Here is a 23,571-nt window from a genome sequence, read left to right on the forward strand (position 1 = left end):
AAAACATGGCGGCCGCGGCGCTAACCAGCAGCTCATTTCCTCCTTCTCAGGGGGCGGGGCGAGTCTGCTTTGGCGCGAAGTTTCATCCTGACGTAGGGAAGGAACCGCGCGCGCGCCGCACCGGGTCCCGCGGCAGAATCTCGCTCTCCGGGTCTGTGGAGCAGCTGTGGCCTCGCCGGCGAGGTACGGTAGTCCGAACCAGGTGCGACATCGGAGTGTCAATGCCATAGTTCAGCGGCCGGCGGGAGAGCTGCGGGTGTGCTGCAGAGGCGCCCGCCCTCCATCCTCACGTGCATTGGTCTCTGTGTGGATTCTTTTAAGAATCGAGTTGGGGTGGGGTGGAAACGGATTAAAAATTCGAGAATCGGCTTTCTTACCTATTTTGCATCTTTGCACCTTCATATTTCTGTTTCTTCACAGAAACCATGAACACGAGAAACCAGAAAAAGCGTATCTACTCGTGGCTTGGAAAAGCTATATCTGAAGACGAGCAGCTGCAGCTTTCCTCTTACAGGTATGTATTCTTTGGTCTGTATATTGTTAGAGGGTAAGCTGTGTAGGCTTGAGGCCAGTGTATAAATGTAGCATAAACTTGCAATCCTGGAAATTATGTTTTGCATAAGGCTGAGTGGCTTTCATTATTAATGGAGTACTAAAAGGTGATTATGTAACAATACTGTTGTAATTATTATTAGTGGAATGTGCTTATGTAGCACCATCTGTGTGCGTGCAGTTTGCAAAGTAAGAAAAACAGGCCCCTGCCCTGAGGAGCTTACAGTCTTAAATTTGACTGAGTGGATATAGTAGACAGAAGGGAGGAAGAAGGAAGTGTGAGTAACTGGGGAGGAAGTACTACATATTTAGGGAGTGAGGGCTATGGCTAAATCCAGACTTTATGAAAAAGTTTGTTCTTCTGAGGAGAGTTTGAAAGAGAGGGAGCAGTGTTATGTTGATCTGTGAACTAATTCAAATATAAGAAGCAATAAGGAAGAAAGGGTATAATTGTTTGAAGAAGCAGCTTCTGAAAGCTGAAGGATGTAGATCTGGAATGTAAATTGGGGGTGGGGGGTAATAGAGGTAAAGATTAAGGCTGAAATCCTAACCCTATTTACCTGGGAGAAAGCCCCACTGTATTCAGGTAGACTTATTCCTGAGTCAGCATGGTTATGACTACACATTAAACTGTCAGTCTTCAGTGTTGTTCCTTAACTGTAAAGAATGTGCAATCCATTTATACCCTTCATCTCCTAGGGGGATATCTGTTAAATCGAAAAATGTCGGCGACATCTGTATTTTCCCAGGGGAGTTTATTTTAATAGAAGGTGAGAATGTGGATCAGTTCCTTGTCGCAAGACTTTTAAAGTTATATGAAGATGGTAAGTGTTTTATTATTATTATTTTCTAGTTCTAATTAAGATGTCACACCACTATTCAACATTTATTTTATAAAAAATTGATCAAACAACAATCAGAAGAATAGAGAAGCTAAGCAACTTTTGTGATACCATAATTTTTGTTAAATATGTATTTTGGGGCTATAGCTTGACATCTGTGGTACTGTACAAAGGACTCGGGGCCCCATGCAATATAAATATGTTATAGGAGTTAACTACAGTATATGCTAATTTGGGGGCTTAATAATTAAATATTCATTATTTTTCCTCTTATTAAAAAATATGTTGGTATACACTTTTTATGTATATTGGATTTCTGATTTTGGCTTTTTCCAAGATAGCTAGTAGCAATACTTACTCACTCTTTGCAAGGTATTACTCTAGAGTTAGCCAGTGCTCCAGATGATGTTGGACACCCTCAACCTTGGCTAGCATGGCTCGTGGTCAAAGATGATGGGAATTATAGTCCAATAGCATCTAGAGCAACCCACATTTGCTACCCATATATTATTCCTTCAAGGGGAATGAGAAATCAAGAAACTTTGGTTGTGAAGTTTCTGTTGAATGTTATATTGGTTATTAATCTTTATTGGAACACACTTCCATATTGCAAAAATGCATTTTAAATTATGTGCTTTAAAAAAACTTTATGTGTTTTAAATGGCTTATGTTGCTTTCGTAGATTGACTTGCATTATCAGTTTTGTAGCTTTCAATGTTAGCCTCCCTGCTGAGTTCAGGTGTGAACCAAAGATGGATTTGGCTATAGTAGATGGCCATAGGAAGTGACCCTCTTGTCTTGACCTTATGTACAGTCCTATAGTTTATTTCTTTATGCTTGAAGTCATGAGAATCTAGAAAGTCATTAGGAAGCCAGGTTGCAATAATGGTAGTATAGCTTATTATTAAACAAAAGGCACCAGGTGTGGGATGATATCCCGAAGCCTCTGCTTCAAACTCAGGAGACAGGCTCTTTCAACCAACAGGGAATATGATAGAGCTGCAAATGTAAAATAGATAGAACAGTGGCACAGACATCCTCAAGCCATAGTCATTGTTCTCAAAAAGTAAATGCACTCAGGAAGGCCATTCCCCCAGGGCAACCACCTGGGTCAGTCATCCCTGACTAACTACAGTAATCATAGTCATTGTTCTCAAAGTTAATTCACTCAGGAAGACCATTCCCCCAGGTCTTCTTCTCCTTCATTATGCCAACTCACCTAGACAGACTTCTGGATCTCCTTCAAGTCTATTTAAGACCAGGAGCATCACCTGCAAGATTGAAGATTATCTCTCCCTCTGAGCAGCCTCTGTGTGCATTCCTAGAACATCTTTAATTCACTGGGTTCCAGCTCTTCTATCATCTGCTCACATGTTTCAGGAGCACTTTAACAGACACTAAGAGAAGAAACTTGCAACTATTTTCTCTAGCTTCCCCCCCCCCCTTTAGTTTAGAACCCTTATTTCTGTAAGTTAGATATGTGCTTGCATTAGAACAGGCATAGGCAAACTCGGCCCTCCAGATGTTTTGAGACTACAATTCCCATCATCCCTGACCACTTTTGCTGTTAGGCATGATGGGAGTTGTAGTCCCAAAACATCTGGAGGGCCGAGTTTGCCTATGCCTGCATTAGAATATTGTTTTCACATGTGTGCCCAGTACTGCAAATGTATGGTGCTGTGGTTTATTGTTAAAACTACAGTCATACTTCAGAAGTCAAATGGAAACCATTCTGGAAGTCCATTCGACTTCCAAAAAGTTCCAAAGACTGTTCGCAAACTGGAACAATCACTTCTGGGTTTGTGGCATTTGGGAGCCAAAACATTCATCTCACAAAGCGTTCGACTTCTGAGGTACGACTGTTCCTTTGTAATAAATCCTTTATTTTTCTATAATCTTTGTGTGGGTACACATTCCTAGACTGGAAGGGTTCAGATACACACAGACAGAACAGCAGTCAGTTTGACTTCAGCTTAAGATCCTTTTGTGTGAGGGTGTCTTTTTCCCCCCAGATGATCTTTATTGAATTTTTAGTTACATACTATACATACACATACATTATGTTTCACATTTGTTCTTGCTCTCCCGAGCTGACTTCTCTCCTTCCTTCTTCTGGCTTTTTTATGTTGTCTTTAACTTTTCGCATTGTCTTTGTCCATTTTATATATAATTGTTGTTCTTCATTTTTTTCCATTCATTTACAAATATTGTTCAACAATAGTCCTAATATACATTTTTAATTCATTTTGATATTATTATCCAATAAATTTCTTGTGTTTTCCTGTTATGAGTTTTATTGTGTGAGGGTGTCTTTGGGACCACATGGGTGGTAGTTTCACACAGGATTCCAAAATCCATGTGTCTATCTGCCCCTCTTTTAACAAGGCTTGCATAAAGGCTGCTGGGGGTGGGGGCTAGTTGATATTGAATGCCTTTCCTGAAAATACCAAGTTTGACTGCTGCCGTTGACTTTCTCCTTAATTTAGTGAAACATAAGAAAGCATCATACTGCTAAAAGGCTTCAAGTGCTCTTGCCATCCCAGATCTGAATTGTGTGGGTTTTTTTACCTACTCCAGGTACTCATGAAAAGCGTGCAGTTGTGGAGTGGTTCTCCCGCCTGCTAGAAATACCTCTCAATCAACGGAAATCCATGGGAAGAGAGTATCTACAGGAGATATTTTTGAATGAAAACCCTGAACGGGATACTGACATAACAGTTACACATATCATTGGCAATGTCACAGTATGTACATAATGTGTTAGAAGGCAAGAGAGGAGGAAGTTCCTTGGGAGTATGTTGAAATGTTATAATGCAGATTTATAGTATTGAAAAGTTTTTTTGGGTGGGGGAATCCATAGGGGTTTAATCTTTGAGGCTGGCTGCCTCTGTAATAGCAAGTGTGTGGGTTGATGCTTAGTTGCTATCTGGGCACAGCAAGCCATAGAAACGAGCCTAAGAATCCCAGTGGAGTTCATAGTCTTCCATTGGCATTGCAGCTTGACTTACCTACAGCTTCAGGAAATATTGATTGTCCCCTGCTGTGGCACAGGATGCTTATATGGCGTTTGTTTGGCTGATAACCTTACAGTGCAGTATTCTTGGAGAAGTTCAAGTAATCCATGAGCCAAAATATTCACTTTGACTTAGCAAGAAGGCAGAGGTTTCTATCTCACTTGTGAGGCTGTTTGAACTGAAGTGTTGCAGACTGCTTTACCAGCAATATATGCTGAACTTTGGAAATGAATCGCCATCTAAATGCAAACACATTGGGTTTGTTCAGTATTCGTTTTCTAAACAGCTAGTACATACCATACAGGGCAATTAGGTTAACTATGATTAATTAGATTAACTATGGCAATTAGATTCACTTTGGCAAGGCCATAGTCCCAAAGCTGTGTGCGCTGGAGTAGATTACACAATACTTGGAGCCACAGAATACTAAGCTCCCCCATTGGTGCTTATGGGAGTGGTAGGTGGGAAGCAAAATGGCAGACAATAATAAGAAAAAGTTCCCCCTGCCCCCTGTTTGCTGGCAGGCTTAGAATGCGGCAGTTCCTCCATCATGAAATCTCCACACATACACCCTTTACAGCACTGGTTCCAAATTGGTGGTCTGTGGACCCTGGGTTCCGTGGCACATATCTGTCAACTGTCGGGGACATTCTTTTCTGGTGTGCCATGCTCGTGCGGACCATGTGACTCACGAGGGAACATGGCCTGGTTTTGCACTGGGACATGTTGGAGGGATGGTGGCACCATTCACATAGCAAAAACTACCACAGAGATAGCAGCATTTTCAGAAGTAGGGGTTCCATGGCTTGGCTTTTGAAAAACAGAGTGTCTGCAATACTTAGCTGACTAGGAACTGCTGCCTTAGGGTTTTTCAGTAATATTAAGAGACAGAATTGTGTCATATGAAAACTGCAAGTTGGTGCCATTACTCAAACCAGAAAGGTAATTCTAAGGATAGGAGTTTATGTTAATGTAAGAAAATGTTAACAGGTGTGTGTAGAAAGCTTTCCTTTTGTCATTGTTATGTTTTAAACAATAGCTGGAGAAGTTTAGTATAGCACTGAAGAGCTATTGAAAGTTTTGCTATATTGATTGCATCATATTTTCACGGTTCTTAAGCTTTGAATCTACTCTTTAGAACAAGTAATCATCTGATATTTTGCTACCTTTCTAGGTTATTCCACTGACCACATTGGAAGCATTGCCTGACCTATCAAATGATGAACACATTTTCTTTGTAAGAGAATCTTGGGATGGAAAAAAGTTTAAACCACTGCCGCTTAGCTTACTGGCAGAGTTGAAAGACTCTGTGAAAATGAAAAACAACAACACTGGTTTTCCAAACGTGCACCACCTGACTCCTTCACGCAGAAATTGCTCTCTGGAAGTAGAAACCGAAAAGGTCACTCGAAGTACAAGAAAAAGCAGCGCCGCCATGATGGAAGTAGAATCAAGGCATTCTGCCTCCAAATCCTCGCACTCTAAGCAGAGATGTTCCCAAAGACTAGCCATTGGCACTGAGACTCCGGGAGCAAAGAAAAAACTGCAGCTGAATAGTATGTTCACAAATGATCTTGCACATAATATTTTTGTCTGCAAAAACATTGTTAGCTCTGGAAGCTGACAAATGTTTTACCTAGGGCTGAAGAGAGAGAATTTTATGAATAGTGAGGTAAAGATTATAAGTCTAAATACCCTTGAACAATTCTCAAGTAGGAGTTCATGTGGTAAAATGGTATAATATTTCTCTTGTTCTGCTTGGTAGTTTTTGAGGGGAGAAACTGATACGGTAGGGTTTTTTTCCTGCATAGTGTAGATCAGGGATCAGCAAACTTTCTCAGCAGGGGGCTGGTCCACTATCCCTCAGACCTTGTGGGGGGCCGGACTATAAATTTTTTGGGGGGGGGGAATGAACCATATCCTATGCCCCACAAATAATGCAGAGATGCATTTTAAATAAAAGCACACATTCTACTCATGTAAAAACACCAGGCAGGCCCCACAAATAACCCAGAGATGCATTTTAAATAAAAGGACACCTTCTACTCATGTATAAACACACTGATTCCCGGACCATCTGTGGGCCGGATTTAGAAGGCGATTGGGCCAGATCCGGCCCCCATGCCTTAGTTTGCCTACCCATGGTGTAGATACTGTCATGAGGTCTTTGGATGAAGAAGCTACTGTGAGTCAGACTACCTGTGATCCCTGAACTGGACATGTTCATGATTGGACCTTAGTCAGAAAACAGGTGTTCTGTGACAAAGTAGCTAATACATTTGATAGTAGGAACCATGGTTAACAAAAGGTGATAGCCAGTGCTGTATTCAGGCAAGGGGTAATCATCTGTTTCCTGCTCTCTTCTGCTACCCATTTATGTCCCCTGAAAGGTATGTACTGAGTGTCAGAGAACCTTTCAGAAGGTGGGATGGGGAAATGGCCCAAAATTGGGTAGAAAAAGCTTGCATTTCACATCTTGGGAATTGAACCTAGCAGTTAATTCCTGTTCAGCTGATATTACCTCAGTTTGGATGCCCTGGTTGAACAATGTCAATAGTGGTGGTCTCCAAATTTATGACCGCAGTTGTATGTGTTCAGTGCAAATAAAGCTAATCAAATACCTGACATGGAATCTCTGTCATGTTGGATTATGTCTTATTTAGCACCCAATTTTATATCATTTATAGAAGAGCAATCTTGATTTTGTGGGGTAACAGTGGAGCTTCTGTTGCTTTGCCACAAAGCTTTGAAAGCTTGTGATTGAGAGGGAATAGAATTCTGTCCTGCCACTTTATTGTACTGGACATACAAACAAAAATAATGAGATTGCGTTGCTAGGAACTGTGGGATCAAGTGTGCTAAGTAAAAACCACACAAACCTATTTGTTTTCCAAAAGCAAAAAAGTGGTTGAGCTCTGAGCCATATTGCAGCCGACCTGTTTGAAAGTTCTGTTCTGTGTTAGTTAAGAGAACTCAGTTAACCGAAGGGAAACCTTTTGTTAGACCATGTGGCACATGTGAATTCTAAACTGATTGTTGCCTTGCTAAAAACTTACTCATTTTGCTGCTTTTGGATTTTAGGTCCAACAAAACCTGGAAGAGTGCTGGCAGAGCAAGATATGATTGAGCTTCTAGACTATGGTTTCTTTGAGCCTCTGGAGCAATCTGCCCTCAAACGGAAAGTGACATTTACTGGCATTAAAGGTTCTCCTCCAAAAATACCCTGTGCTGCTGTTGCTGAGGGAGACCTCTTCCTAGACATCAAACCACTGCGAAGAAAGTCTGAAAGACCCAACAAAAACATATCATCTCCTTGCCAGAGCGACCAAGTTTCTAGTTTGAAAGCCAGGAGTTCTGCTGTGAAAAGGAATGCCACAGAGTAAGTTGCAAGTGTCAGCATTCTGTCCCAAACCCTTAAATGTGGCCATTTGTGTGACATACACTGATCTAACAAAAAAAATCTATTGAAATAAGAGACAAAAATTATTGAGGTAGAATACCTTTGCTCGAGAACATTAATATTAATTTGCTTTTGTTTATGCAGCAGATTGATAAACGTTCAAAGAGGTTTATTTTTTAGCGATAATAATAAATCTAAGATACAAATATCACCTGCCCTACAGGGGTCGCCTGCAGTTCCTGTCCTCCCTGTCTATCCGCTATGCTGGCTGAGGACCAGTTATACATAGTGGCAAAGATGAAGATATTGTAGAGCAACTCTTGACAAAATGCTTTTGGAAATTGGGACTTTCCAATATTAGTTTATGATCTGGTACATGGGTCTGCTGTTTAAAGAGAGAGTGAAAAATTTAAAAACCTCATGTACAAGGTGATTCTGACCAGTCGATATTGAGAAATCCAAATCACTTATTTTTCTGAAGTCAAAAAGCCTTCCAGACTCTGCTTCTCCATCTTACAGAAAACAGGTATTTCCGAGTGGTACCTCGGAAGTCAAACAGAATCCGTTCTGGAGGTCCGTTCGACTTTCAAAACGTTCGGAAACCAAGGCGCAGCTTCCAATTGTCTGCAGGAAGCTCCTGCAGCCAATCGGAAGCTGCGGAAGCCCCGTCAGACATTTGGCTTCCAAAGAACATTCGCAAACCGGAACACTCACTTCTGGGTTTGCAGCATTTGGGAGCTAAAACATTCGATTTGCAAGGTGTTGGGAATCCAAGGTACGACTGTATTTTGATAGTTTTATATGTAAAGTATATTTTACTCACATTGACTATTTCCTTCTTGAAGCAACTACTCAGAAAATATTTAAAAGGCATTAAAGGTAAGGATGAAAAATTAGGAAATGGACAGTGCAACCCTACACAGTCTAGTAAGAAGTAAGTCCCACTGAATTCAATTGAGACTTACTTCCAGGTAAGGATGTATAGGGTGCTATTCTCAAGAGCCAGGCTGCTTGTGGGTATTTATTTTGAAATATTTTAACCCATCCTTCATTCCAAAGTGATCCCAGAGTTGGGATACAATTTTTAAAAATGTAAATCGCAGTATCATCAATATGTTTTCCTATGGTAAAACCAGGGAGAATTTACTGAAATGAATTTTAACATTTATTTCCCAAAAAATCTCTTAGAGGCATGTTTTATGTTTTTCTTTCCCATTAGTTCAAATGATGTAAACAAACAGGATAAGATTTGCAAGGCAGCCAAAGAATCCAGAGTCTCAAAGAGCCAAGCAGCCATTCCTAAGGTCAATTCAAAGACAAGGTGGGTGATCTTTAGAGGTGTTTGTGGATCTTTTATTTGTTTGCCCTAAGGAATATCCCCTTCTGTTTTATTAAGCAAGTGAAATTTTAAGAAGGCTTAAAAATATATCACTGCAGTTTTACATCAGTTCTACTTATTATGTGTATAAATTCATATCTAGGACAATATAGTATACAGAGGTTTGGTAATTTCTGTATCATGTAACTGGCAACATGGATGGATGACCCTCCTTCAGCCAATATAGATGCTGCCCGGGTTCACACGTCACAGTATGCCCAGCTCTGCTTTTGCAGCACTGCACAAATGTGCGGGCTGCTGGAGGGGAGTCTGCAGCGACTTTGCTCCTCCCCAGTGTTTTTTTTTTACTCTTGCACCTTGCTGAGCGAAGCCAGTGCTTGGCTTAGTGTGTTGTCCAAACTGCACATTTGCATGGCCCCAGTATAGTTTGGCTTGTCATTATGTGTGAACCAGATCACTGAGTGATAACTGATTTCTAGACTACATGCCTAAGCTGAAGTGCTCAGAGCAAGAAATATTGGCTTCACTGTATGCGTTCTATAGCTGACTTTTTTGTGGTGCTAAACTTTACAGTAAGATGCTGAAGTGACAATCGATGGGAACTCAGAAAGCTAGTGCTTTCTGTCAATCAAGGCACAGTGTCTTATCACTTCGAAGAAGTCAGAAAAACCTCCCATTTTCCCTTGCAGATTGGGTGAAGAACCAGAAGCCGTGAGCCCAGCGCTGACTCCTCGTTCACGCAGGAAATGTGTGCAGGCGACTTCTGCCCGCATTGCAAAACACCTTAGGTAAGAATGTATTCTTTTTAGAGACAGTTTGGCTACAGGCAGTTCACAGCCCAGGGGAGCCTGCTTTGTTACAGAAATGAACGTGCAAGGATTGTCTGAGTGTTTCTGCGTGCACTTGTATGCAGACACGCACACACACATATTAAGCCAGGGAGGGTAACCCAGCTTTAACCTAAAGGCCACATTTCCTCATGGAGACTCTTCCGATAGCTACCTTCCAGTGTTGGTGGAAGACCAGAGGCAAAAGTGCACGGGGCACCGGCTGTGACTCATGCCTTTGTACAGTAGGTTACATTCTGGCCACAAAGAAGTCAGAGGTTTCTACACCCACCCACATCTCTCCATACTTCATCCAGGCAATCAAGAAGCATTTTCCCAGTTAAAGGGCACATTCTACCTGGCAAAAGCACCTGAGGAGGGTGGAGCAAGGCTGGTGAGGTGGGTGGCCTAAGAAGAATCCCTGAGGACCAGATCAGAGAGAGCCGGAGGGGCTGCATTTGGTGCCTGAAGTTTCCCACACTTGCATTAAGCTATCTTTGAATAGATGGGCATTTGTAGCTTTTTTCAATAACACAGAGTTCACTTCTAGAACAAGAGTTTGGGATCTGCCATGAGAAATTTCATGTCGCTTCTGTTTTCTTGTCTAGAGCTGATGTGGACATAGTAAAAGAACCAACAGTGTATATTTTCATCATATGGGGTCTACCTTAATGTTATCACCCCCTTCTTCTTCTCTTCTTCTTCTTCTGGTTTCTCAAAACTGTACCATCATTGTAAAAGTATTGATCTTTGCTGTCACGGCCGCCTCAGTTTTTGTTCGGCTGATACCGTCCGACCAAAGAACTTGCAATTATTTAAAACACATTAGTGTACAGGACATAAGAGGTGATAAATCCATTTGCCTTAAGTTTTTTTAATACAGTTGAGAAGGATGAAGAGGAAGAGGATGACATTTTCCCCTTGGAAAGTTCTGATTCAAGTAGCAGTGATGATGAAGGTGAAGACTTCAAGGTGCTCCGTACACCTAAGAGGCAAGCGAGGTCTACTCCAAAAATCTCAAGGAAAGCGGCTGCTGGGACTCCTGCCAAGGGTCCAAGCAACACTGTAAGTAGAGACTTCTGCCATTTTTTGTTGATCTCTAATTACTTTGAGCAGTTGTATGAACTTGGTGAACTGCCTTGTTCAGAAGCTTGGGTGCTCAAGAACATAATGTAGTAGCTGAGAGCAATCTGTGAAGACAGTGGCTCTGTTTCTTAGCTGTATAATGACATGGAAGCATGGGCGCCATTCTCTGCATTGTGACTCTCTGCTGGGGGGAAAGTAAGACCACCTTTGTTTTATTACGCTGAGCTTTGCCACAGATAGCACATAGGTGTTCATAGGACCTTAGGATTGTAGAGCTGGAAGGGACCCTGAGGATCATCTAGTTCAGGGGTCAGCAGACTTTTTCAGCAGGGGGCCGGTTCACTGTCCCTCAGACCTTGCGGGGGGCCGGACTATATTTTGAAAAAGAAGAACGAATTCCTCTGCCCCACAAATAACCCAGAGATGCATTTTAAATAAAAGGACACATTCTACTCATGTATAAACACACTGACTCCCTGACCATCCGTGGGCCGGATTTAGAAGGCGCTTGGGCCGGATCCGGCCCCCGGGCCTTAGTTTGCCTACCCATGATCTAGTTCAACCCCCTGCGATGCAGAGGAAAATGCAGCTGTCCCATACAGAGATCGAACCTGCAACCTTGGCATTATCGGCACCATGGTCCAACCAACTGAGCTACTCCAGAGAGGAAGGACTCAACATTCTTTCTTGGGACCCATTATTTCCTCTTACCTAATCCTGTTGCTTGAAATCTAACTTTTGGATAAAGGTGAAATACTTAGCCATGCTAGTTTGCTGCAGCAAAACCAACAAAGCCTTGTGGTGCCTTAAAGACCTGAAAAATTTATTTGGCATACAATGAAAAGCTTAAGCCACAATACAATTTCAAAACACTATATAGAATCCCTAGTTACTTTTTATTACTACATTCAGTTGCTTTTTCTTTTAAATTGTTTTCAAGATTTTCAAGCATAATAAAATATAAACATTAACCAGTTAAATAAGTTTAAAATATATCTGAATCTATAAATATCTTTACTCGGGAGCTTTGGGAATGTATTAGAAAACAGAAGAAAGAAAAGCATCCTATTTAAAATAAATATATACCATATTTTTCGCCCTATAGGACGCACTTTTCCCCCTCCAAAAATGAAGGGGAAATGTGTGTGCATCCTATGGGGCGAATGCAGGCTTTCGCCGAAGCCTGGAGAGCGAGGGGGGTCAGTGCGCACCGACCCCTCTTGCTCTCCAGGCTTCAGGAAGCTATCCGCTAGCCGTGGGAGACGCAGCTCTCCCATGGCTAGCGGAGAGCTTGCCTGCACCCAGAAGCTTGGGGCGCGCTGAGCTCAGCATGCCCCAAGCTTCGGGTTTCGCGCAGCTCTACGCTTCGCAAAGCTCGGGCTTCCCCCGCCCCAGCCCCGCACCTGGGGGGGAAATAATTTTTTTTCTTTATTTCCCCCCCAAAAAACTAAGTGTGTCCTATGGGCCGGTGCGTCCTATGGGGCGAAAAATATGGTAACTCTTCATGTTTAACTGGTTCTCCATTCTAAGCATTATTACCTTAGTAAATGTGATGAATGGTAAGTTAGTCTGCAGTCCCCTCTTACCTGGAAATAAGCTCCATTGAACTAATTACTTCTGAGTTGAGACACGTATAGGATTGCACAGTTAGGAAATTAACAGAACAAGCCATATCCAATAGGGTTTTCATTTGGTGTGATATTTTTTCCAATAAGGACAGGCCCAGAATTTCTCATACCATTTTTAAACAAACGAACAATCTGTTGCTTCCCTGTTTAACTAACTCCTTAAGTTTGGTTGCAAGCCTAAGTATATCTCTACTATTTTGGGATCTTAATATCTTTAAATGTTTGGTGTATACAAATTTTGAGACCAGTTGTGCTCTGGCTGATATTCAAAACAATAGCACTGATATTTATGGATATGAGTTTTCTCTGCAGCCTGAGCCGAGAACCCCCAAGGCCCCACGTAATGCTACCCCCAGAATCCGCAGCCGAAATCAAACCACACAGAAGCCTGGCAATGTGCTGGAAGAGGCTAGGATAAGGTAACGTGAGGGGTTCTTGATATTTAGCAAAAGCGGGGTGGGGTGGGGTGGGGACATTATATATAAAGTGAGGAGAACTGGGAATTACTTTTGATGGGTTGTGTAAAGGGTATTTATGGTTCCAGTACAAGTCATGTTTCTCTCTTTTAAATAGATTCATACTTAGTATTCCGTGTCACATTCTTCCTAGTTTCATGTTTGATTGAGAGGTCTTTGAAAACTTGGTTTCAGTATTCAGTCTCAATTTCATTTTATTTTTTTTAGTCCCGGGGCACTAATATTTAAATAATCATTCTTTAGAGTATTCTGCATATCTAGATAAGAATGCATTACCTCTTCTGGGATTTAGAAGCTTGTAACAAGGCACTCGGGTAACCCTCTTGCCCTTTTGTTTTCCTTTAAACAGGCTGCATGTATCTGCTGTCCCAGAGTCCTTGCCCTGCCGTGAAAAGGAGTTCCAGGATATCTATAACTTTATAGAAAGCAAACTCATTGATGGGACAGGAGGGTGAGTGTCTTAGGTGGGAGGGAGCGGGATTAGCTCAAATGAGTGAGAAGCATAACAGCTGCTTGTGAACACCTGGGTTTCATTTAAATAATAATAATGTGGAGATCATGCCAGTCCCCACCCACCCCCAAAAAGTAAACAGTTTCCGAGATTTATAATAAAGCTTATTTGTGGCACTGTGCTTAGAGGCAGATGCTTTTTTAAAGATACATGTGGGTTTCAACCAGCATGTAGTTTCATCTTTATGAAAAGGCTTTTAGGAATCATTAAATAAGCACATCCTGTTTCAAAGGTCTTCAGGAGCTAATCGAGAGAGAAAAAGAGAGCTTATTAAGTCCAGTGCAGAAAAGTGACAGAGCACCAGTTTCATATGCAGATGCACCCATATTGAAGTTCCAACATATCCAGTTAATAATAGTATTATATAGATTGAATAAAGGTTTCAGAGAGAGCCTAGGGTGCTGGAGAGCTGGTTAAAGTCCTAGCAGACAAAGCTGGGCTAATGTAGAGTAAGGCCACATTTATATCAGGAACATAGGATTCAGGACTCTCCCTGCCTTTCAGATTTACATGTTTACAACATAGGTGCTCTTCCTGTTTCAGGTGTATGTACATTTCTGGGGTTCCTGGAACAGGTAAAACAGCAACTGTTCATGAGGTCATTCGTTGTCTTGAGCAGGCAGCCAAAAACAATGAGTTGCCGTCTTTCCAGTGTATAGAGATCAATGGTATGAAGTTGACTGATCCCCATCAAGCCTACGTGCAGATCTTGAACGTGAGTGCATGTTTTGTTATGTTTGGGAAGAGATTTCCCAAGTCTTTTAACTAAAACTGCTCAAGCAGATGGGCCTTATGCTTGACTTACCTCTGCAGATCAGAAGAGGGAGCTAAAACAATTCCACCGAAAAAGCACTCCAATCACTACTAGCCCACTAATTCAGCCTTTGTCAACCTGGTGCCCTTAGATGTTTTGGACTACAACTCCCATCAGTTCCAGCTGGCACTCCAAAACATCTAGAGGGTACCAGGTTGGCGAAGGCTGCTCTCATTCTACAGCTTGCTTGCAAAAACATTTTTTATTATCATTACCTTATTGCATTTGTATGCTGCCTTTTTTGCCAAGGCACCCCCAAAACAGCTTGCAGTTTTAAGATACAGTAGTTGGATTTCACATATGAAATGGATAGGATTGTGCTATTGGTATAGGATTGTGCTATTGGTAAAACAGAATGAGTTACTACTTATTGCTGGGTTGTAACTTCAGCATCTTTTTAATCGTGTTTAGTTACTGACAGGCCAGAAGGCAACTGCAGTCCATGCTGCTGAGCTGCTGGAGAAGACATTCTGCAAGCGAGGACCTAAAAGGAAAACCGTAATACTTGTTGTAGATGAGGTAATACTAGGATTTGTATAGCATCAGAAATAAATTTAACCTGATGTATATGTATTCCAAAACTAGGGGATTGTTGCCTTTTTGATCTGTACCATGAAACTGGCTTAATTGCAGCCTTGGGATTCAGCTACCCATGAGGTTGTTTGTTCTGCAAGGACAAATTTATTGCTGACAAAAAGGAAACATCCCCATTTTGTACATTTAGCTATATGTAGAGAGGGTAAAGGGAGCTAATTTTTTAAAACAACACAATGTACATTTAAATGCTGGCTATGTCTGTGTTTTATTCTGTATCCCCCCATCTGTAACAGATCAAGTCTTGCCCAAGGTTACATAAATCTGTTCAAACCTGTGATTGAAACCAGATTTCCCACATATTTTGTAGACCATTTTATGTGAGCTTGTAACTTTGTCATCCCTTCTTCCTTGTTCCAGCTTGATCTCCTGTGGACCCGAAAACAGAATGTGATGTACAACCTCTTTGACTGGCCAACCAAGAAAGATGCCAAACTGATTGTCTTGGCCATTGCTAACACCATGGATTTGCCAGAGAGAATTATGATGAACAGAGTAGCTAGCAGGCTGGTATGTATTTTCAGCTTTACTGCTGTGGTTATGCAGAATTCTTTATTGTGTCCGGAGATCAGAGCGTTGGTAAATTTCCTTGGATGTTAACTGATAGCATTGATCACTCGGAGGAAGGATGGAGTGATGCATGAGTACTCAGGCTACATGTACCAGCATGCAGCAGATGCACAAATTAATTTCCTTAACTATAGTAAATGTCCAGAATTGTGTCTGAACACACGCACTGGAGCAGCCAGAGGGTTTGTCAGTCTTGTTTGGATAGCTGGATTAAGACCATCTATATATTATGGAATGGACAACCTGTGACTCCCATCACCTCTGACAGTTAGCCATGCTATGTATTTTGTTGAAGATATAACTTCTTTGGACTTGGATATGCCTCTTTTCTTGTCTTGTGAGCAGAATACCATGGTCAGACATGGTAAAGATAAGAATCGCTTCTGCCACTTGCTTGTAGGAAGGTAGGTGGCAAACGATAAGAGTGAGATCCAATGTTGTGCCTAGTGGACATAGCAGGGGCTCCCTCTGCAGCCTCCATTCACCCCCAGCATCTGCTCTGGAGATTCTTCCAACCCTTGGGAGCTGGTTTTTGGGGTGTGGAGGAGGGGGCTGCACAGGGGAGAACTCATCTACGCAACCAGAAGTCTTGTTTGGCAGGCAGGCTAAACACTGTTGGCTGTCACCTTAAATGTCAGAATTCAGTCTGAAACGTCTCTGCTCACAATGGAGAAACATGTTTTTGGGTGCTAAGCAAGTTCTTGAGATGTACTAGCAATTAAATGTTCACTGTTTTCTTCACTGGTAGGGTCTTACCAGAATGTCCTTTCAGCCATATACCTATAAACAGTTACAGCAGATTGTCTCATCAAGGATGACCCATTTGAAAGCATTTGAAGAGGATGCAATTCAGCTTGTTTCTAGAAAGGTAAACTTGGGTGTACGGACAGGCATGTCTATGTTGTTTTTATACAGTGGTACCTCAGGTTAAATACTTAATTGGTTCCGGAAGTTCGTTCTTAACCTGAAGCATTCTTTTTTTATTATTTAATCATTTTTTCAATACAAACAACAACAACAACAAAACCATATACAACAAAAACCACAATAACACTAATAACACAATTTAACAATTCAGATTTGAGTACTGATATACCTATAACTACACCTTTTAAACAATATTTCCCCACCTCTCCTCCCCCTACTTCCCACCACTGTCCACCTTATCGCTTAAGTATTCCTTCCAGATTTCTTCATATTTATCCATTCTTAATTTGCGTCGATATGTGATTCTGTCCATATTGTCAATCCATGTGCTCAATGGGATCTTTTTGCGGCTCTTCCAATTCATCAAGACAAGTTTTTTTTTGCTTCTAATATGGCACGATACATCCGTTTTTTGGGGCCCCTTGTAATCTCCCACATTTTCGGTATATAATTTAGAATTAAATTCATTCTTGCTGCGGAGCTCCTCAGCGTTTCTGCTTACGCCTCCATCTCAAAAGCAGAAGTGTCTAACCTGAAGCATTCTTAACACCCCCTAAAACAGCAATTTAACACAAATTTTATTATCTGACAAGACCATTGATCCATAAAATGAAGGCAATAATCAGTGTACCGTACTATAAAATAAATAAGACAGTATTGTAGATGAAAAAAATTAACCTTTTTTTTTTCCTTACATGCACTGATGATAGTCATTGTTTGGATGGGGGGCTTTTACCCATTTCTGCAGTCACACAATCAACCAGTAGCTGAACTGGGCTCCACACAATACCCAAAACAATGGCAGAAGGCAGAGTTCCCCAGAAGTCCCCCAAACGAAGGAGCAAAGCAGAGACAAAGGCACAGGGCAGACTCACATAAATAAATCCCAAAATCCCTTGCAGAATCCCCAAATTTTCCACTCCCCCCTCCCATAGGGTAGGTGGGCTTACTTGGCTAGGTGCCACCCACCTTGCTACAGCTGGGGGTGGGGCAAGGGTTGGTAAAGGGCTTTTCGGCCCAGGCTCATCTTTGTTTTCTTAACAGCTTCACTGCTCTTGGTAAGTGTTCCTTACATAACTTTGGGGCTGGGATGTGACCTGCTGGGCATTCTGCGGATGTCAGGGCCTGGCTACTGGCATTCTCGGAGGCCTCTGAGAGCTCCCATGGATGGAGGCCAATCGCGGGGCCTCCATAGGCCCCATGGATGTCGAGGCCTGGCTCCAGGCCTTCGCCAAGGCCTTGGAGAGCTGCTATGGATGGAGGCCAATCGCGGGGCCTCCATAGGCCCCATGGATGTCGAGGCCTGGCTCCAGGCCTTCGCCAAGGCCTTGGAGAGCTGCTATAGATGGAGGCCAATCGTGGAGCCTCCGTAGGCCCCTTGGATGTTGAGGCCTGGCTCCAGGCAGCGGCGAGGCCTCCAAGAGCTTGGAACACTCACTTCTTGCTTAAAAACGTTCGTAACCTGAAAAATCATAACTCGAGGCGTTCGTAACCAGAGGTACCACTGTATTTGAAAATCTGGTAGCAATTAGCACTGGGCTTAATAATAAATTAAACCACCAGAAATAAAGAGACCACATATCAATGGGCAACAAACATGAATTTTCTATTTTGTCTGAATTCTAAATGCCTGTGTTTGAAATGACTAGCAGTGGTTGGCCAGAAAATCATATAAAAGTCATTTGAGTAGTGGCTGCGTATATTTTTATTTTGCACATAAATGATGATTTGCAAAAAGGCAGTTCCTTGTTCCTAGAGAGATTGACAATTTCAACTGTGGGCGTTACAACAAGAGTGAGAGAGGCAAAGTTAACAAGGGAAATGGAAGAGGCTGGAAAACCAAGGGATTTAAGAATAAAAAATAAGAATCCAATAATAAATGTAATGTTGTGTGGAAGAAGCTGCTCAACCAGCTGCTTTCTTGTGAGTCGCCTGAACTGTAATTAGCCCGGATTGGCTGCAGGTGGGTAAGGTAAGGGTGGGGTCAAGAGGAGAGTCCAGACTCCTCCTGGTGGCTATTTATAAGCCACATAGAGAGATGTGGAAAGAAGTAAGGAGGCAGCAGTGCCTGTTAATGGAGGATGGAATAACTGGTGGGGAGAGTTAATTAAGTTATCTACTTCCTTCCTCCCCCTTCCTGCATCCTCTCTGATCTGACAGGAAGACAGAGAAAGGATTATTACCTTTTTCGGAAGGAAACATTGAAAAACTGCACTATGCTTTGTGGGACACTAGGACTGCAACAACTTTGTCGTTTTAAAATTTTATTGTTTTGTTTTAGGTGGCAGCTTTATCTGGTGATGCAAGACGTTGCCTTGATATCTGCAGAAGGGCCGCTGAGATCTGCGAATTTCCTAGTCAGAAAAGTGTCCGTGGATTGGTCAGCATGGCACACATTATGGAAGCCATAGATGAAATGTTCTCATCCCCTTATATACATGCCATTCGGTAATGTACAGTAGTACATTAGCTGTGTAGCTTCTCTGCTTGAGGTCCCAGAGAGCAAATTCTGATTATCATGCTGTAGCAGCCACCTATGAACTTGTTATACAATGATTGCATCTGTATGGGGAGCACATTATTTTATAGCATCTAATTTGAAGCAAATTCCAGTGATTGATTTAATGGCTACCACAGCACAAATTGTGTTCTAAAATTTTAGCATGGCAAAACTAATTTAGTGGTTCAGTACTAACATGTCAGACCAGTTTGTGCTAACCTGTACAACTCATATCCTTGTTTCAGCTTCTGCTTTATACGTTGTTGAAAGTGGCAGAATTAGGAAGCTTGGATGTTAGGATACAGGTGTGCTCTCTATTTGGATAGAGCGCCACTGGGAATTGCAATTGTAAAATAAAATTTTGCAAATTACAGAAAGTTCTCTTCTGACAAAATAAACAACCTTTGTATGCTGGGTGTTTGTAGTTCTTTCAGACCTATGGTTAATTAAACTTTCTGTATACACATATTTTAGAAGCAAATACCATTACATCAGAGGTTTAGACACTGCTTTTCAAGCCAAATCATATCTGTTACACAGTAAAATCTTATATATGACTAATTAAGCTTTGGGGGCTTTTTGTTCTCTTTCAGGAACGCTTCACTGTATGAGCAAATTTTCCTAAAAGCAACCATTGCAGAATTTCGCAGGTCAGGACTGGAAGAGTCTACAGTTCAGCAGGTAATCTAAAAAATTGCATGTTGAATTTGTTTACTATCTCAGCCAGAATGCTTTAGCTATATTCAAAGAGTGCACCTTTGACTGTTGCTATGCACATATGTAGGTCATTGCAATTTAACCTATTGTACACGTAGGCTACAATTCACATATATGCAAAGACAAATATTTCCATGCTTTTTGCTTTTGATAGTTTAAAATATTACCGTATTTTTCGCACTATAGGACGCACTTTTTCCCCTCCAAAAATGAAGGGGAAATGTGTGTGCGTCCTATGGAGCGAATGCAGCTTTCGCTGAAGCCTGGAGAGCAAGAGGGATCGGTGCGCACCGACCCCTCTCGCTCTCCAGGCTTCAGGAAGCTCTGCGCAACCCTCGGGAGACCGGCGCCACTTCCCGCCCGCCTCCCGATGGCTGCGCAGAGCTGCCTGCAGTCCCGGGGCCAGCGCAGCTCTGCGCAGCCATCCTGAGCGGGGCGCGAAATCGCGCCCGCCTCCCGATGCCTGCGCAGAGCTGCCTGCAGTCCCGGGGCCAGCGCAGCTCTGCGCAGCCATCCGGAGCGGGGCGCCACTTTGCGCCCACCTCCCGATGGCTGCGCAGAGCTGCCTGCAGCCACGGGGCCAGCGCAGCTCTGCGCAGCCATCCTGAGCGTGGGGCGAAGTCGCGCCCGCCTCCCGATGCCTGCGCAGAGCTGCCTGCAGTCCCGGGGCCAGCGCAGCTCTGCGCAGCCATCCTGAGCGTGGGGCGAAGTCGCACCCGCCTCCCGATGCCTGCGCAGAGCTGCCTGCAGCCACGGGGCCAGCGCAGCTTTGCACAGCCATCCGGAGCGGGGCGCCACTTCGCGCCTGCCTCCCGATGGCTGCGCAGAGCTGCCTGCATTCTGAAGCCTGGGGAGACCGGTGCGACTTACCGCTGGCCTCCCTAGGGTTGCGGATAGCAGGCTGTTCTCGGGGCTGGGATTGGGGGAAGCTCGGGTTTCCCCCGCGCCAGCCCCGCGCCTGGGGGGGAAATAATTTTTTTTCTTTATTTCCCCCCCCCCAAAAAACACTAGGTGCGTCCTATGGGGCGGTGCGCCCTATAGAGCGAAAAATACGGTATATGCCTCTTCTTGGGGGGAAAAGCTCTCTCAAAATGACTTCCAACAATCAATATACAATGTAAGTCACAAAGCTTCAAATACAGTAGAACCATCATACTAAAAGGTAAGCTCAGATGTTGCAATTGTACAGTAAAATTGAAAAATTACAGAAATCAAACCAGTAATAACATTAAAAGAATATCCAGCCCACTTTTTTTTAACCTCTTCCTGTTCAGCTATCTTATTTAAACTCATAAACCTGTTTTATACTAGCACGGAGTGCCTGGCACTGTGTGGTAATTTGTAGAAGTGAAAAAAATATTGTGCTATTTAAATGGATAATCAGTTTGTGAGTGTGGATCACCATGCCAAAAATCAGGCAAATCGCATTTGGTTCTGCCATCTTGATTCAAGATTGTGCCTGGCATTCAAATAGCGATGAAGTCTGGCACCCCCACCTTGGGAATCCCTGTGGCTTGAGTTTGGCAAAGATATTGCCAGAGGCAGCTGAATCTATGCCAAAAAACATGCGCAAAGTCATGCCAAAGTGATGTTTTGGTCCACCATCTTGATTCAAAATGGCATCTGGTGTCCAAAGATTGACAGCTGCAACCCCTGTCTTGGAAATCCTCGTGCTGTGTTTGGTAACAATACCTTGAGAGGTGTGTGAACTTGTTGACAACAGATGGATGGACAGACAAACCACTTTCCAAAATATATCATAGATGTTGAAAATAAGTCAGTTTTCTGGATGGTGGCTGTAATAATAAAACAGTCACAGACTCAGTGTGGGGAACTTATTTAAAAACTTGTGGTTCATAATATACAACAAATGTTGTATAAAATAAATGGTACTGGTTTGAATTCTATTAGCAATTGTTCACCATTGAACCTCAGTACTAAATGCATAGGGAAAATGTGCTCTACTACTGTTGAGCTATAAATATATATAGTGGTTCCTCTGGTTACGAACTTAATTTGTTCCGGAGGTCCGTTCTTAACCTGAAACCGTTCTTAACCCAAGGTACCACTTTAGCTAATGGGGCCTCCTGCTGCTGCCGCACAATTTCTGTTCTCATCCTGGGACAAAGTTCTTAACCCGAGGTACTACTTCCGGGTTAGTGGAGTCTGTAACCCGAGGTGTTTGTAACCCGAGGTACCACTGTATATAACTCATTGGTTTCCATACTTTTCCAAGAAAGGAAGGAGATCAGTTATTCGCTTTGATGCTTCCTGTGTTTTCATAAACGAAGTCCCCCTCCCCTTTTTTTGTTTCTTTAGATATTTCATCAGCATGTTGCATTGTGTAGAATTGAAGGCCTGCAAACTCCTACTGTATCAGACGCACTGGCAGTTGTGTCACGGCTTAGTGCCTATAGACTCTTGCTAACAGATTCTAATAGTAAATATATCCACATGCGAGTTCGACTTAATGTTAGCCAGGACGATATCATGTATGCACTCAAAGAAGATTAAAGCAACAGAGCACTCGTTATTGGTACACGTATTGTGATTAAAGCTTGAACATCCATGTTTATTTAATTTGTTTTGAATTTTTTTTTCATATACCTTTGTATTATAGCATTTGTAATTGCATTCTTCTAAAATAAATCTGTTTTCTTCAACTGTTCAGAAGGTTTCCATTTTATTAAATTCTTTCAACCATCCTAAAGCTCAATTCAGCAGGGGTTTTTTTCTGATCAGGAGCTTCACTTTTGAGCTAATTCACTGTCCTTACCTTTCATCTACTCCCTGGTTTTCAACAACTAATTTGCTGGGACAAACTAGAATTTTGTAGAAGGAATGGCAACTCAATGTTAGAGCCAGGGTTTTGCGTACAAAAGGCCCCAGCTTTAGCCCCTGGAAACTCAAATCCTCTGCTACTGGATCCTTTTTAACTGGAAAAGCCTCTGCCTGAAACCGTGTGTGTGTTGTTTACCAGTCAACATACAAAAGCAATACTGGGCTAGGTGAAGAAACAATCTGACTTGATGTAAGTCAGCTACCCAAGTTTCTTTGACATCCATGTTAGCAAACTGCTTGACGCTAACATCCGAAATATATTTTGCAAACATACATCAGATTGTGGTTGGAGGCAAAGTGCTAATATCAATTTGTCAATTGTTTGGGCTGCCCCTAGCACCAGCATCATGGATCATCTCAGTGGGCCATGGCCTAGCATGCACCACGATGCACCCTGTGACATGGTCCCTTGCCTGGTGAGCCTCTGTGTTCATTGAATACTCCATGACATGGACACTACTGATATTAAAAACAAATTTTGAAAAGCTCACTGGCTTAAAACAAAAGTGGGGAACCTGGCCTGAAGGCTGAATGTAGTGCTCATTGGCTCTTGGCTGTTGTTTTGCCTGCCTTGAACTGAGAATGTATCATCCTTGTCTGGACAGAGAAATGTGTGTGTGTGTGTGTGTGTGTGTGTGTGTATAGAAACTAGCTTATTCAACAAAGGTAGCATTTGCCACTTTTTCTTCTGGCTTTGCCTACTGCTTCCATGTGGCCCCAGAAGGGAAGATGGCCATTGGGCTGTGAAAAGTTCTCCACTCCTGGTGTAAACAGGCTGTGATTTTATGAACATTAAAAGTTACCACTACAGGATTTCACAGCAGTAGAGGAAACTAGATGGCATTTTATACACCTTTTGGATGAGTTTTATAGGAGGTGAATATATGCACTGCCATCACATCTATATGATCATAATTGTTGAAGTAGGTAGCT

General features: G+C 42.5%; 1 protein-coding gene across 2 annotated transcripts; it reads left to right on the top strand.

The window, feature by feature from the left end:
• Window positions 1–5: 5 nt before the first annotated feature.
• On the top strand, window positions 6–22,470 carry ORC1 (origin recognition complex subunit 1; the record flags this gene model as incomplete). Of its 2 annotated transcripts, none has more annotated exons than XM_083619538.1 (18): window positions 6–183; window positions 421–514; window positions 1,252–1,376; window positions 3,972–4,138; window positions 5,583–5,964; window positions 7,490–7,787; window positions 9,028–9,129; window positions 9,837–9,935; window positions 10,844–11,039; window positions 13,001–13,107; window positions 13,514–13,615; window positions 14,219–14,390; window positions 14,901–15,008; window positions 15,444–15,593; window positions 16,402–16,521; window positions 18,862–19,028; window positions 19,674–19,761; window positions 22,117–22,470. In XM_083619538.1, the coding sequence occupies 18 exons, from the start codon at window positions 6–8 to the stop codon at window positions 22,309–22,311; spliced, it is 2,850 nt and encodes a 949-aa protein (XP_083475664.1). In that variant the 3' UTR covers window positions 22,312–22,470. The 2 variants fall into 2 exon arrangements, with proteins under 2 accessions (XP_083475664.1, XP_083475665.1); XM_083619539.1 differs by having other exon boundaries at window positions 110–202.
• Between the last annotated feature and the right edge of the window lie 1,101 nt (window positions 22,471–23,571).

Source organism: Podarcis filfolensis (assembly GCF_964270895.1).
Source record: "Podarcis filfolensis genome assembly, chromosome: 6".
Lineage (NCBI taxonomy): Eukaryota > Metazoa > Chordata > Lepidosauria > Squamata > Lacertidae > Podarcis > Podarcis filfolensis.